The sequence below is a fragment of the Rhinopithecus bieti genome, unplaced genomic scaffold (genome assembly GCF_001698545.2).
Source record: "Rhinopithecus bieti isolate Rb0 unplaced genomic scaffold, ASM169854v2 scaffold_65, whole genome shotgun sequence".
Lineage (NCBI taxonomy): Eukaryota > Metazoa > Chordata > Mammalia > Primates > Cercopithecidae > Rhinopithecus > Rhinopithecus bieti.
The window spans coordinates 2,793,429-2,809,271 of NW_016803344.1; the positions used below are offsets into that span (position 1 = coordinate 2,793,429).

Sequence of the window (15,843 nt, forward strand, 5' to 3'; positions counted from 1 at the left end):
TTTATTTATTTATTTATTTATTTATTTATTTATTTATTTTATTTTATTTTATTTTTTTTGAGACGGAGTCTTGCTCTGTTGCCCGGGCTGGAGTGCAATGGCCGGATCTCAGCTCACTGCAAGCTCCGCCTCCCGGGTTTACGCCATTCTCCTGCCTCAGCCTCCCGAGTAGCTGGGACTACAGGCGCCCGCCACCTCGCCCGGCTAGGTTTTTTTTTGTATTTTTAGTAGAGACGGGGTTTCACCATGTTAGCCAGGATGGTCTCGATCTCCTGACCTCGTGATCCGCCCGTCTCGGGCCCCCCAAAGTGCTGGGATTACAGGCTTGAGCCACCGCGCCCGGCCTGGGGGATTTAAAGTGAGTGTCGAGAATTGGCTGGGGGTTGTGGCTCAAATGCTGTAATACCAGCACTTTGGGAGGCCAAGGCAGGCGGATCACCTGAGGTCAGGAGTTCGAGACCAGTCTGGCCAACATGGTGAAACCCCATCTCTGCTAAAAATATAAAATTAGCTGGGCATGGTGGCATGCACCTGTAATCCCAGCTACTCGGGAGGTGGAGGCCCGAGAATCGCCTGAACCCAGGAGGCAGAGGTTGCAGTGAGCTGAGATCACACCACTGCACTTTAGCCTGGGTGAGAGAGTGAGACTCTGTCTCAAAGAAAAAAAAAAAGAATTGATCACTCAGTGAGTAAACGGGAAAGGACAAACCCTGTGGTCTCAGCTGGATGGCTACAGAGCCCTTCTCCTCCTGTACCCAGCTCTGGGAAGGCCTGGCTGCTATCAGCAACTTGGATACAAAGACTCTTTAGCTGAGCTCTGGAAGCCTCCAAGATGGCTTAGTGGATTCAGCATTTGGACATTTCACTAGGTGTTCCCTACCCCTCCGTTACTCTCTGACTCAGAAGCTGCTATCATCAATAACTCTTATGATAGCTGGCACCAGGTGTCATGAGTGCCATGGGTCACCGTGTACATGCAGAGCAGTTATCAGGTCAGATTTGCAGATTTGGCAGCTGGGTAGCAAGTGAACTTGTCACACTTAAGTCTGGTGGCAGGCAATCTCATGAACAAGAATTCACTCACCTGCAGTGGTCCAGGTGGGAGAGGAAGAGCACATGAATGAGGTCAGGACCCCATGGGTCAAGAATAGATTAAGAGAGATTAAGAACAGATTTACAAACTGAAATGAGAGTACAATTTAATAAGTGAATAAAGAGGCCGGGTGCGGTGGCTACCGCTTTGGGAGGCGGAGGTAGGAGGATTGCTGCTCAAGAGTTTGAGACCAGCCTGGGCAACATAGCAAGACCTTGTATCTACTAAAAAATTTTTAAAAGTATGTAGCCAGGCAGAGTGGTGCATGCCTGTAGTCCCAGCTACTCAGGAGGCTGAGATGGGAAGATCGCTTGAGCCAGGTGGTCGGGGATACAGTAACACGAGATTGTGCCACTGCACTCCAGCTTGGGCGATGGAGTGAGACCCTGTCTCAAAAAAAAAAAAAAAAAGAAAAGAAAAGAAAAAGAAAAGAAAAGACAAAGCGAATGGAGAAATGTGTTAAAGAGGAGCTAAGAGTCAACAAGGAGTGACAGTTTCAGTGATTCGGCTTTTTTATTAACTGGGTTAGAGGTGACAGGAAAAGACACAGTTTTCAGAGGAGGCAATATCCAAATGATGGCATCCTATGCAGCTGTTAAAATGACAGTCAGAACTTCAAAGATCTCAAAAACATATGTTTGAATGAAAGAAGTAATTTCAGGCTGGGCGTAGTGGCTCAAGCCTGTAATCCTAGTACTTTGGGAGGCAGAAGTGGCAGGATTGCTTGAGGCCAAGAGTTCAAGACCAACCTGGCCAACATAGCCAGACCCCGACTCTATAAGAAGAGAAAAAATATAATTAATTTTAAAAAGAAGTAATTTAAGAATAACATGAGCAGCGTAATCATAAGAGTAGTTCCCATTTACTGAATGCTTGTTAGAGGCCAGGCATTGTGCTAAGAGCTTCATCTGTCACAACCCTATGAGGCAGGTACTCCTTTCAATATCCTCATTAACAGTCAGACCCAGACACAGAGAGAAGTAAAGCCACTTGCCCAGTGAAACACATCTCAAAAGCAGCCAAGCTACGATGAATGCAGCCAAAAGTCCTCCCAGCATCCTGTGTCTGCACAGCCCCAGTGCTGTAGCCTAAACTACCATGTGATTGGGCAAAGATAGGAAGTATATTAAAACAAATCAGCAGTGACACCTGGCAAGATCTTTTTGTTTGAGGACACCCGGTCACATGCTGTTGTGCACATTCACTCGGGCAGAGAGTGAGCCAAGCTATCAGCTGATTGCTCCTGAAAGGAATGGAGTGATCAAGGTTCCTAAAGAAGCAAGAACATCCTGTCTTTTCACAGGTTCTATATTAGCCAACCAAGCCTGAAGCTTCAGCAAACACCTCCGCACCAGGCAACTTTGTCTCCCCCTTCTCCCTTCATGTTACCTAACACTCTGCTCTGGAGGCTTCTGGAAGGGGAACAAACAGGTCAGTGAATGATGCTGGCATATTCTGCCTGCCTGCAAAGGTGCCTTGAAATCAATCATCAACTGAGAGTGGCAACAGTGATATGAAATGAATGGAATCCTTTTTGAAAACAAATAGCACATTGATGTGATACTTATATTTTCTTTGTTTTCAGAATCACTTAAATGCCAAATACATCACAAACTGGGAACTGGACCATAAAAAGAAGACATGTCGGCTGGGTGCAGTAGCTGACGTCTGTAATCCCAGCACTTTGGGACCCCGAGATGGGTGGATCACGTGAGGTCAGGAGTTTGAGACCAGCCTGGCCAACATATTGAGACCCTGTCTCCACTAAAATAAAATAAAATAAAATAAAATAAAAAATTAGCTGGGTGTGGTGGTGCATGCCTGTAGTCCCAGCTACTTGGGAGGCTGAGGCAGGAGAATCACTTGAATCTGGGAGGCAGAAGTTGCATTGAGCCAAGATTGCACCACTGCACTCCAGCCTGTATGACAGAGCAAGACTCCGTCTCAAAAAAATAAAAAATGACCAGGCACAGTGGCTGACACCTGTAATCCCAGCACTTTGGGAGGCCAAGGCAAGCAGATCACCTGAGGTCAGAAGTTTGAGACCAGCCTGGCCAACATGGTGAAACTCTGTCTCTACTTAAAAAAAGAAAAGAAGAAGGAAAAAAAGGATTTGTGCCTATCAAATACAATACATTATTTGGGACTCAGTGAAGTTGCACAGAAGTGAAAAACAAGCAGTGAAGGCAGATTAAACCCTTCTTGTGGTGTGAACAACCTTGGGCCGGCAAGCAGAATGCAATGATTATCCTTTGTCCCAAACCTTTTGATAATGTGATTCAACTTCCTTCTCTAGAATTGCTTATTTTCATCTCTTAAGGGTGATTTAATTACGTGGCCTGGTGTGGTGGCTCACACCTGTAATCCCAGCACTCTGGGATGCCAAGGTGGGTGGATCACAAAGTCAGGAGTTTGAGACCACCCTGGCCAACATGGTGAAACTCCGTCTCTACTAAAAATACAAAAAAAATTAGCCAGGCGTGGTGACACGTGCATCTGTAGTCCCAGCTACGCTGGAGGCTCAGGCGAAAGGATCACTTGAACCCGGGAGGCAGAGGTTGCAGTGAGCCAAGATCATGCCACTGCACTCCAGCTTGAGTAACACAGTGAGACTCTGTCTCAAAAAATAAATAAATAAACAAATATGAAAAAATGCTATTGAACTATGCAATCTAAATATTCTTTCTTTTTTCTGGGCACAGTGGCTCACACCTGTAGTCCCAGCACTTTGGGAGGTCAAGTTGGGAGGATCGCTTGAGGCCAGGAGTTCAAGACCAGCCTGGGCAATATAGCAAGACCTTGTCTGTAAAACAAATTAAAATAATAAATAAATAAATAAATAAATAAATAAACAAACAAACAAACATTCTTTTTCAATACTGGAGAGTCTAGGATGCCCTGGGTTGCAAGCACAAGAAGTCTCTAAGTATAGTGCCTAAAAACCTGTTTACCAGGAGGAGACAGCCATTCTTCTATTACTCTACAGATTCTCACAGACCTACAAATACAAGTCAATCAAGGTGCACACATAAGAAGTGATTTAACTTCACTTATTTTTCTTCCATTCAGCCACTTCCCTCCAAATGTTTCACACGAAAAGTTTCAGACATCCGTAGAGCTACCCCAGACTCTTACTATGATTTGCTTCATCACACAACTATCCATCTATCCAACTTTCTATCCACTCATCAATTCATCATATTTTTAAAACACATATTTCCATTTATATCTTAATTAAAGCTCTGATGCCCAGGCTGGAGTGCAGTGGCGTGATCATAGCTGACTACAGCCTCAACCTCCTGGGCTCAAGTAATCCTCCCATCTCAGCTTCCTGAGTAGTTGGGACTGCAGGCACGAGACACCACACTTGGCTTTTTTTTTTTTTGAGACAAGGTCTCAATATATTGCCCAGGCTGGTCTTGAATTCCTGGACTCAGGCCAGCCATCTTCCCACTCTGGCTTCCCAAAGTGCTGAAAATACAGGCATGAGCCACCTCGCCTGGCCTTTACAATCTGCATTTTTGAACACTCACTTTGTTAGCTGAAGGAAGCATGAATTGGAGAACCATACTCATTTGTGGAGTTAAAAAGAATGGGTTTGAACCCCTGCTGTCACTTTTTAGCTATGTCACTTTGGACAAGTCACTTAACCTGCTCTATAAATAGACAACGAAATATATATACATATATATTTTTTGAGACAGAGTCTTGTTCTGTCACCCAGGCTGGAGTGCAGTGGCACGATCTCGGCTTACAGCAATCTCCGCCTCCTGGGTTCAAGCAATTATCCTGCCTCAGCCTCCTGAGTAGCTGGGATTACAGGTGCATGCCACCATGCCCAGCTAATTTTTCTATTTTTTTTTTTTTTAGTAAAGACAGGTTTCACCATGTTGGCCAAGCTGGTCTCAAACTCCTGACCTCAAGTGATCCACCCACCTCGGCCTCTCAAAGTGCTGGGATTACCGGCGTGAGCCAATGCACTCGGCCAGTTTCCTTGTCTATAAAATGGCTTGATGATGTAAACCAAAAAGTATCTGAGACAAGTCTCAATCAATTTAGAAGTTTATTTTGCTGAGGTTAAGGACATGCCCGGAAGAAATACAGACAGAATCACAGAAACTGTCTGTGGTCTGTGCCCTTTCTCCAAAGATGAATTTGAGGGCTTCAATATCTAAAGGGGAAAAGTAGGCTAAGGGGAAAGAGGGAGGGTATGGTCATCCATGTGTCACAAGAGAAAAGGAGCAGGCAGGAGAATCGACAATTACACATTGGTCTCATGCTCAGTAAATGGACACTTTACGGAAGATAAGATGAACATACAGTAGCTACCTGTGGAGATATTTAACCTTGTAACTGTAGTATTCTGCTTAGGAACAAAAGGAAAGACAGCTTCTTGTATGACTCGGCTTTCAGCTTAATTTTTTCCTCTGGCAGAGTGAACTGGAGTCCTGAGTTTTTATTTTCCTTTTACAATGATAATACTTATCTTACAGGCACACTTCTTTTTTTCTCTCTCTCTTTTTTTTTTTTTTGAGATGGAGTGTCGCTCTTGTTGCCTAGGCTGGAGTGCAATGGTGCAACCTCCGCCTCTCGGGTTCAAGCGATTCTCCTGCGTCAACCTCCCGAGTAGCTGGGATTACAGGCACGCACCACCACGCCTGGCTAATTTTGTGTTTTTAGTAGAGATGGGGTTTCTGCATGTTGGTCAGGCTGGTCTCAAACTCCCGACCTCAGGTGATCCACCCACCTCGGCCTCCCAAAGTGCTGGGATTATAGGAGTGAGCCACTGTGCCCAGCCACAGATACACTTCTTCATGGCATGAGGTGCTATTCTTTTTTATTTTTATTTTTATTTTGAGATGGGGTCTCGCTCTGTCTCCAAGCTTGAGTACAGTGGCACAATCTTGGCTCACTGCAACCTCTGCCTCCCGGGTTCAAGTGATTCCCCTGCCTCAGCCTCCCAAGTAGCTGGGACTACAGGTGCACACTACCACGCCCAGCTAATTTTTTGTGTTTTAGTAGAGACAGGGTTTCACCATGTTGGCCAGGATGGTCTCAATCTCCTGACCTCGTGATCCACCCGCCTTGGCCTCCCAAAGTGCTGGGATTACAGACGTGAGCCACCGCACCCGGCCTGTGGTGCTATTTTTCTTTCTCTTTCACAGCCTGCTGCCTTCATATGGCAGGAAATGACAAGTGCCTCCCCCACAACAGCCAAGGGATTCAGCAAGTACCCAAAAAGTGTTGAGCAGGCACTGGTCCCCAAACCCTGCAGGCGAGAAAGACAAACATTTTTGTTATTAAATGTACCTGCTGGTTTGCTCACTTTTATTTCTGCCATCGGCCAAATGCTCACCCCGCTACATCATTACTCACTCAGACAGTATGGCTGGACTCCTAGATCCAGTGGGCCTGTGGGGTTAATTTGGGCTAGGGTGAGTTTAGAAGTGACTCAGGCATCAGTTTGCTATTTATTTCTTTCTAATTCCCTTCCCTTAAATGCATGTTGTGAAAAATCTAAAGAGAGAAGGTATTTCTAAACCAAAACTGGTGTCAATAAATAAAAGGTTTTTTTTTTTTTTTTTTTTTTTTTGAGACAGAGTCTCACTCTGTCACTCAGGCTGTGGTGCGATCTCGGCTCACTGCAACCTCTGCCTCCCAGGTTCAAGCAATTCTCTTGCCTCAGCCTCCCAAGTAGCTGGGATTACAGGTGCCCACCACCACACCCTGCTAAATTTTGTATTTTTAGTAGAGATGAGGTTTCACCATGTTAGTCAGGCTGGTCTTGAACTCTTGACCTCAGGTGACCCACCCACCTCAGCCTCCCAAAGTGCTAGGATTACAGGTGTGAGCAACCTGTAATTTTTAGTGGAAAAAAACATACTTACCTTCTAGAGTTATCATAAGAACTATATGAAATTAATACATGAGGCCAGGCACAGTGGCTCATGCCTGTAATTTCAGCATTTTGGTAGGCCGAGGTGGGCGGATCACTTGAGGTCAGTAGTTCAAGACAAGCCTGGCCAACATGGTGAAACCTCATCTCTACTAAAAATACAAAAATTAGCCGGTAGCGGTGGCATGCACCTGTAATCCCAGCTACTCGGGTGGCTGAGGCAGAAGAATCACTTGAACCTGGAAAGCGGAGGTTGCAGTGAGCCGATATCATACCACTGCACTCCAGCCTGGGTAACAAAGTGAGACTCCATCTCAAAAAAAAAAAAAGAAAAGAAAAGAATTTAATACATGAAAAATATTTAGTACAGTATTTGTGGCTCACTAATGGCTAGCTCACATAAGTAAAAGAGTAATCATTGGCCGGGCGCAGTGGCTCAAGCCTGTAATCCCAGCACTTTGGGAGGCCAAGAAGGGCGGATCACGAGGTCAGGAGATCGAGACCATCCTGGCTAACACAGTGAAACCCCGTCTCTACCAAAAAGTACAAAAAAAAACAAAGAAACTAGCCGGGCGAGGTGGCAGGCGCCTGCAGTCCCAGCTACTCGGGAGGCTGAGGCAGGAGAATGGCGTAAACCTGGGAGGCGGAGCTTGCAGTGAGCCGAGATCGCGCCACTGCACTCCAGCCTGGGCAACAGAGCGAGACTCCGTCTCAAAAAAAAAAAAAACAAAATAGTAATCATTAAGAAACAAATTATAGGCTCCTATCTTCTCAGCCTGCCTCTAGTTCACTTGCTCCTCTGTTTCACATCCAGTGGCCACTTTGCTTCTTTCATCCTTTTTTATTTTTATTTTTTTTTTAATTTTACTTTAAGTCCTGGGATACATGTGCAGAAGGTACAGGTTTGTTATGTAGGTATACATGTGCCATGGTGGTTTACTACACCTATCAACCCGCCATCTAGGTTTTAAGCCCTGCATGCATTAGATATTTGTCTTAATGCTCTCTTTCCCCTTGACCCCAACCCCCAACAGGCCCCCATGTGTGTTGTTCCCCTCCCTGTGTCCACGTGTTCTCATTGTTCAACTCCCACTTATGAGTGAGAACACGTGGTATTTGGTTTTCTGTTCTGTGTTAGTTTGCTGAGAATGATGGCTTCTAGCTTCATCCATGTCCCCGCAAAGGACATGAACTCATTCTTTTTTATGGCTGCAGCTTCTTTCATCCTTATCCAGTATATGCTCTATGATCCAAAATCTTGTTAATGTCCTAAACTTCCCTCCCCTTCCCCATTTTATCTTTTCATCACACCCCTTTGGCAAAACGCCAGCCTAGATGAACTCAACCACCTCCCCACTCTCCTGTGAGTCACCAAACAGGGCAGATTGGCTGTGCTCTAGATGAATGAGTGTCAACCTGAAACAGGCTGTCTCACTAAATGAATACTAAAATCCTTATCTCATAATTGTCTCTTCTCCCTTCCTTGACCACTTCATGTTTTCTCCACTCTTCTTCAACGCAGACCCTCCTCCAACACTCACACATCTTCCTCCTCTTTTTCATAATCACCTTGGTGGTTGTTTCTGTTTTTGTTTTGAGACAGAGTCTCGCTCTGTCACCCAGGCTGGAGTGCAGTGGCACAATCTCAGCTCACTACAACCTCCTCCTCCCAGGCTCAAGCAATTCTCCTGCCTCAGCCTCCCAGGTAGCTGGGACTACAGGTGCATGCCACCATGCCCGGCTAATTTTTGTGTTTTTAGTAGAGATGGGGTTTTGCCATGTTGGTCAGGCTGGTCTTGAACTCCTGACCTTAGGTGATCCACCCGTCTCGTCCTCTCAAAGTGTTGGGATTACAGGTGTAAGCCACCGAGCCCGGCCTCATCTTGGTTCTTAATTCACACACAAAAAAACAAGCCAGCAGAGAGGAACTTCCTAACCTCCCCTATCAAACATAACAAAGGCTCCCACACCTGCACTCCACTTCACCTCTCCTTGCAACTGCAGAGCTGACCCTCCCCTAGCAAAGGCCCTCCTCACACACACATCCCACTCTCTGGATGGGATTTTTTACATCCCACTCTCTGGACCTTTCCAGAAGCCTTCAGCAACAACAATCCTTTCTCTCTTTTCTGTTCGACTAGACCTTTCACTTAAACCCTTCTACATACCCAAATCTCCCCCACTTTCAACAAAAAAGAGGACATTCATTGGAAATGCCACTGAAATATTTAAAGATAAGGAGACATGATGTCTGCAATATACTATCAAATATAGATGTACATGTATGTGTGTGTGTGTATAAAAATACATAGACAGAGAATGATAAAGTAAATGGTCAAATGGTGCAAGTGTAGATAACTGGTGAATCTGGAAAACATTATTTAGGAATTCTTTGTACTAGTCTTGCATTTATTTTTAAATATAAAATTATATTAAAATAAAAAGTTGGCTGGGCACAGTGGCTCATGCCTTCAATCCTAGCAATTTGGGAAGCCAAGGCAAGTAGATTGCTTGAGCCCAGGAATTTGAGACCAGCCTGGACAACGTGGTGAAACCGCATCTCTACCAAAAAAGAAAAAAAAGGAAAAAAAAATGAGCAAGGTGTGGTGGTATGCACCTATACTCCCAGCTACTCAGATTCAGGAGGCTGAGGTGGGAGGATCACTTGAGCTCGGGAAGTCGAGGCTACAGTCAGCTGTGATTATGCCACTGCACTCCAGCCTGAGCAGTAGAGCTACACCCTGTCTAAAAAATTTTTAGACCATAATCCCAGCACTTTGGGAGGCCAAGGTGGATGGATCACTTGGGGCCAGAAGTTCGAGACCAGCCTTGCCAACATGGCGAAATCCCATCTCTACTAAAAATACAAAAAAGTATCTGGGCGTGGTGGTGCATGCCCGTAATCCTAGCTACTGGAAAGGCTGAGGCACGAGAATCGCTTGAAGCCAGGAGGCAGAGGTTGCAGTGAGCTGAGATTGCACCACTGCATTCCAGCCTGGGCAATAGAGCAAGACTCTTTCAAAAAAAAAAAAAATTAATTAAAAAAAGTTGTCAGCCGGGTGCAGTGGCTCATGCCTGTAATCCCAGCACTTTGGGAGGCCGAGGAGGGTGGATCACGAGGTCAGGAGTTTGAGACCAGCCTGACCAATATAGTGGAACTCCAACTCTACTAAAAATACCAAAAATTAGCTGGGTGTGGTGGCGGGCACCTGTAATCCCAGCTGCTTGGGAGGCTGAGGCAGGAGAATCGCTTGAAGCCGGTAGGTGGAGGTTGCAGTGAGCCAAGATCATGCCACTGCACTCCAGCCTGGCAGACAGTGCGAGACTCCATCTCAAAAAAAAAAAAAAAAAAAAAAATTTGTCAAGAAAGATGAGAAAGAAAGAAAAAAAAAATTTGACATCTGCTCTCCTCACAGCCAGTCTCCTCTCCCCTCCACAAACATCTCAAAAGAACCCACAATTGGCTCATTTCCTCAACTCATAATTTCTAGATACTTCTTTTCTTTTCAGGATGACCTTCTGCAAACCATCCTCCCACCTCTTTGCCTGTTTCTATCCTCCATCTCAAAATAAACTTCCTTAAGACTTGGCCCGAGGCTGGGCGCAGTGGGCATCTGTAATCCCAGCACTTTGGGAGGCCGAGGTTGGTGGATCAGGAGGTGAGCAGTTTGAGACCAGCCTGACCATGAGGGTGAAACCCCGTCTCTACTAAAAATACAAAAATTAGCCAGGCATGGTGGCGAGCACCTGTAATCCCAGCTACTTGGGAGGCTGAGGCAGGAGAATTGCTTGAACCCAGGGAGTGAAGGTTGCAGTGAGCCAAGATCATACCATTGCACTCCAGTGTGGGCAACAGAGCGAGACTCCATCTCACAATAAAAATAAAATAAAATAAAATAAAATAAAATAAAATACTTGGCCCAAAGCTCACTCCTTTCCTTTCCTTCTCTGAGACATTAATTACCACCAAGAAACATCTCTAGCCCAAATCCCCCCACCTTAGCTTGTACCTCAGACCCCCTCACTGTCCTTGCATCTGACATAATGGATTTCCTTCAGGTTCTCCAATATACCCCGCTTCCTCCCACTGCACTTGTCCTTTCTTCCAGCAGAAGTGCATCTCCCTCTCCTGGATAATGCTTCTAATACATGGAAGAGGAGGGAACGCTTCTCAATTCACTCTGTGCATCCTTTATTACCCTGACATCAAAACCAGAAAAAGATAGCGTAAGAAATCAAATCTAGCAACATATAAGAGGATCATATTCTATGACTACATGGACCTAATCCCAGGAATTCAAAGTTGTTTTAACATTTGAAAATAATTGATGTGGGCTGGGCATGGTGGCTCACGCCTATAATCCTAGCCCTTTGGGAGGTTTAGGTGGGTGGATCACCTGAGGTCAGGAGTTCAAGACCAGTCTGGCCAACATGGTGAAACCCCATCTCTACTAAAAATACAAAAATTAGCCAGGTGTGGTGGTGGGCACCTGTAATCCCAGCTACTCAGGAGGCTGAGACAGGAGAATTGCTTGAACCTGCTTGAACCTGGGAGGTGGAGGTTGCAGTGAGCCGAGATGGTGCCTGGGCAACAAGAGTGAAACTCCATCTCAAAAAAAGAAGAGAAAATAATTGCTGTAATATGCTATATTAGTAGAATAAAGGACAAAACCCAAAACAGATACATACACACACACACATACAAGTTTTTGACAAAGTCAAACACCCTTTCATGATCAAAATACTCCACAAAGTTAGAACAGAAATAAACTTCCTCAACTTAATAAAGGGCATTTTTGAAAAACCCATAGTTTATCGAGTAGGTAGTTAAGTAAAAAAATAAAAAATAAAGAAAGAAAAAGGCTGGGCATAGTGGCTTATACCTGGCACTTTGGGAGGCCAAGGTGGATAGACTGCTTGAGGCCAGGAATTTGAGACCAGCCTGGCCAACATGGCGAAATCCCATCCCTACTAAAAATACAAAAATTAGCTGGGCGTGGTGGTGAACTTTGTAAACTCAGCTACCCTCTAATTCTCCTGCTGAGGCAGGAGAATCACTTGAACCTGGGAGGCAGAGGTTGCAGTGAGCTAAGATTGCACTACTGCACTATTAATACCTTACTTCAGGGTAAAAGACTGAATGCTTTTCTCTCAAAGATTAGGAACAAGGATGTCTACTCTCATCACTTCTATTCAACATTGTACTAGAAGCCTTAGCCAGGGCAATTAGGCAGGAAAATTAAAAAAAAAAGACAGACATGCAGATTGGAGAGGGAGCAGTAAAACTATCTCTATTAGTAGATATGATCTTACTTATAGAAAATCCTAGGCCAGATGTGGTGGCTCATGCCTGTAATTCCAACACTTTAGGAGGCCAATGGAAGACGGAGGTTGCAGTGAGCCAAGATTGTCATTGTACTCCAGCCTGGACTACCAGAGCAAGGCTCCATCTCAAAAAACAAAAAAACAAAACAAAACAAAAAAAGAAAATCCTAAGGAATCCGCAAAAAAAAAACTCTTAGAATGAATAAACAAGGTCACATGATACAAGATCAATACAGAAAAATCATTCACATTTATGTATGCTAGCAATAAATGGTCTGAACATAAAATTAAGAACACAATTCCATTTGCAATGGCATAGAACATAATAAAATCCTAGAAATACATTAAAATCCTAGAAATACATTAAGACGTACACTGAGAACTATTTTTGTTTGTTTGTTTGTTTTATTAAACTGGCATAATGTTGCTTACCTTCCAACCTGACACTGGTATAGCATCACATGACAGATATCAAACCCTGAAGGAAATAAAAATATTTTATGTAGGCCGGGCGTGGTGGCTCACGCCTGTAATCCCAGCACTTTGGGAGGCAGAGGTGGGTGGATCACTTGAGGTCAGGAGTTTGAGACCAGCCTGGCCAACATGGTGAAACCCCGTTTCTATTGAAAATACAAAAAATTAGCTGGGCATGGCGATGCGTGCCTGTAATCCCAGCTACTCGGCAGGCTGAGGCAGGAGAATTGCTTGAACTCAGGAGGTGGAGGTTGCAGTGAGCTGAGATTGTGCCACTGCACTACAGCCTAGGTGACAGGGCAAGACTCCGTCTCAAAAACAAACAAACAAACAAAATACAAAAATTAGTCAGGCGTGGTGGTGCGCACCTGTAATCCCAGCTGCTCCAGAGGCTGAGGCAGAGAACTGCTTGAACCCAGGAAGTGGAGGGTGCAGTGAGCCGAGATCGCACTACTGAACTCCAATTTGGGTGACAGAGCAAGACTCTGTCTCAAAAAAAAGCCCAAAATATATTTCTTTGACATATTTTGAAATGGCCCTACAAAGCTACAAAGCTGTCTCTTGTAACAGAAATTTGCATCTATAGAGACTCTCCATTAATGCAGCCAGGATTTCCTTTTCTAGGCCTTTCCCATATCCAGGAAAGATTAATTCTGACACTTAAATTTCCAAAAAGAGACATTTACTGTCTATTCTCTCTCTCTCTCTTTTTTTTTTTTTTTTTTTTTTTGAGATGGAGTCTCACTCTGTCATCCAGGCTAGAGTGCAGTAGCGTGATCTTGGCTCACCGCAACCTTTGTCTCCTCAAGAATTGTCCAAGCAATTCTTGTTCCTCAGCCTTCCAAGTAGCTGGATTACAGGCGCATGCCACCGTGCCTGGCTAATTTTTGTATTTTTAGTAAAGATGGTGTTTCACCATGTTGGCCAGGCTGGTCTTGAACTCCTGACCTCAAGTGATGGGCCTGCCTCAGCCTGACAAAGTGTTGAGATTACAGGCGTGAGCCTTGGAGCCCAGCCCATCTATTCTCTGAGGCTGCTACTCACGCTTCAACTGCGTAACAAGGACCTTGAACAACACAACTCCCTTATCTTAGTTCAAGCATTCTTTTCTACTGACTTCAAGTCTTCAGACAAAGCTTAACTCTTTCAAGCAACTGTCAGCTAAAGAATCCCTAAAATCCACCTATGACTTCTAAGACCACCCCTTGAGATATCCGCCTTTTTGGGTCTAACCAATGTATACCTTCCATGTACTGATTTATGTCTTTGCCTGTAACTTCTGTCTCCCTAAAATGTAAAAAAACAAACTATAACCCAACTGCCTCGGGATCACTTACTCAAGGCTTTTTAGGTTTGTGTTTTCTCTCTGGGCCAAGGTAACTCATACTGGCTCAGAAAAAACTGCTTTAAAATAGTTGACAGAGTTTTATTTATCCACTAACAGTCTGACACACGCTACAAAGACAAGCTTTGAAAATATTATACATAGTATAAGAAGAGAGTCAGCCGGGTGTAGTGGCTTTCACCTATAATCTCAGCACTTTGGGAGGCCGAGGCAGGTTGATCAAGAGCTGAGAAGTTCAACACCAGCCTGGCCAAGATGGTGAAACCCCGTCTCTACTAAAAATACAAAAATTAGCCGAACGTGGTGGCAGGCGCCTGTAGTTCCAGCTACTTGGGAGACTGAGGCAGGAGACTAGCTTGAACCCGGGCGGCAGAGGATGCAATGAGTCAAGATCGTGACACTGCACTCCAGCCTGGGAGTGAGTCCAGCCTGAGTGAGACTCATGAGACTCCGATTCAAAAAAAAAAACAGTCATGAAATAAGCTAGTCACAAAAATGTTGACATTATACTTAATGAAAGAAGCCAGTCACACTGTATGATTTCATTTATATCAAATGTGCAAAGTGGCAAGGCCATACACACAGAAAGTATACTAGCAATTGTCTAGGACTTGGGGTGGAGTGGACGTGGTGAATGTAGAATGACTACTACTGGAGGCAGGATTTTTCTTTAGAGTGATGAAAGTATTCTAAAATGAGATCACAGTAATAGATGCACAATTCTGTCAACAACAACAACAAAACTCTTAACGTTACACTTTATTATTTATTTTTAGGTACGTTGTCTTGCTCTGTCTCCCAGGCTGGAGTGCAGTGGCGCGATCTCGGCTCACTGCAGCCTGGAACTCCGGGGCACAAGCGATCCTCCCACCTCAGTCTCCTGAGCAGCTGGGACTACAGGCGAATGCCACTATGCTCGGCTTGATTTTTTTTTTACGCTTTAAATGGGCAAACTTTACATGGTATGTGACTATAAATTTCCCAAGAAAGCTAGGGGTTTTTTGTTTGTTTGTTTGTTTTTTAGCAGAACCTCCTGAAGTGGCAGGTCACTGAAAAAAAAATTTTTTTTTAAAAAAAGAAGTTTATCCATACTTACTACCCACAAATTCCCAAGATTCCCCAAAGCAGAGGCTGCAGGGACCGTGTGTTGGGGCGGAAGGGGCGGGGAGCTAGCAGGAAATCCTGACATGCCAAGGAAAGCCTCCATAACTTCCTAATTGAGAGATAACGATCAGAGGCATTGCTGTGACCCCCACCCCCACCCCCCACTTACCTCTCTCCAAAGCACTTCAGAAAACTGACGAGAAAAGCCGCCAAGCCCCCCAACACACTCACCATCCTCAACCGGAACGCGGAAGCAATGGCGCCATCTTTGTTATGGGAAATGTGAGGTTCGAAGGAAGTCACCGGAGCCATCCTTACTGCGGGCAGCGAAGGGCAATGGAAGCCCGTCGCGGCCACGTTAACTGAGGCTTTTGTCCTGACAATGAGTCTTGCCACATGTGGTTATTTTGGGCAGTTTTCCTGAGGAGGCTTGCTGATAAATGTGCTTGGTAAACACTAAGGGAACAGAAAAAAAAAATCAAAAATTTAAATGTTGGCCGGGCGCGGTGGTTCATGCCTGTAGTTCCAGCACTTTGGGAGGCTGAGACTGATCACTTGAGGCCAGGAGTTCGAGACCAGCCTGGGCAACGTAGGGAGACCCTGTCT

The 15,843-nt window shown here is 44.9% G+C and overlaps 1 protein-coding gene across 9 annotated transcripts in view; it reads right to left on the bottom strand.

Annotated features, from left to right (window-relative positions):
• The window catches only part of SHLD1 (shieldin complex subunit 1), a 123,884-nt gene extending 108,326 nt beyond the window's left edge, over window positions 1-15,558 (bottom strand). For 2 of the 9 annotated variants that reach the window (XM_017877847.1, XM_017877840.1), the window contains exon 1: window positions 15,407-15,553. In XM_017877847.1, coding sequence (XP_017733336.1) covers window positions 15,407-15,549 — 143 coding nt within the window. In that variant the 5' untranslated portion in view covers window positions 15,550-15,553. Of the gene's footprint in view, window positions 1-3,805; window positions 3,897-12,746; window positions 12,776-15,406 lie in introns of those variants that run through there. The other 7 variants (XM_017877821.1, XM_017877793.1, XM_017877810.1 and 4 more) reach the window with 7 other exon arrangements.
• Window positions 15,559-15,843: the final 285 nt, after the last annotated feature.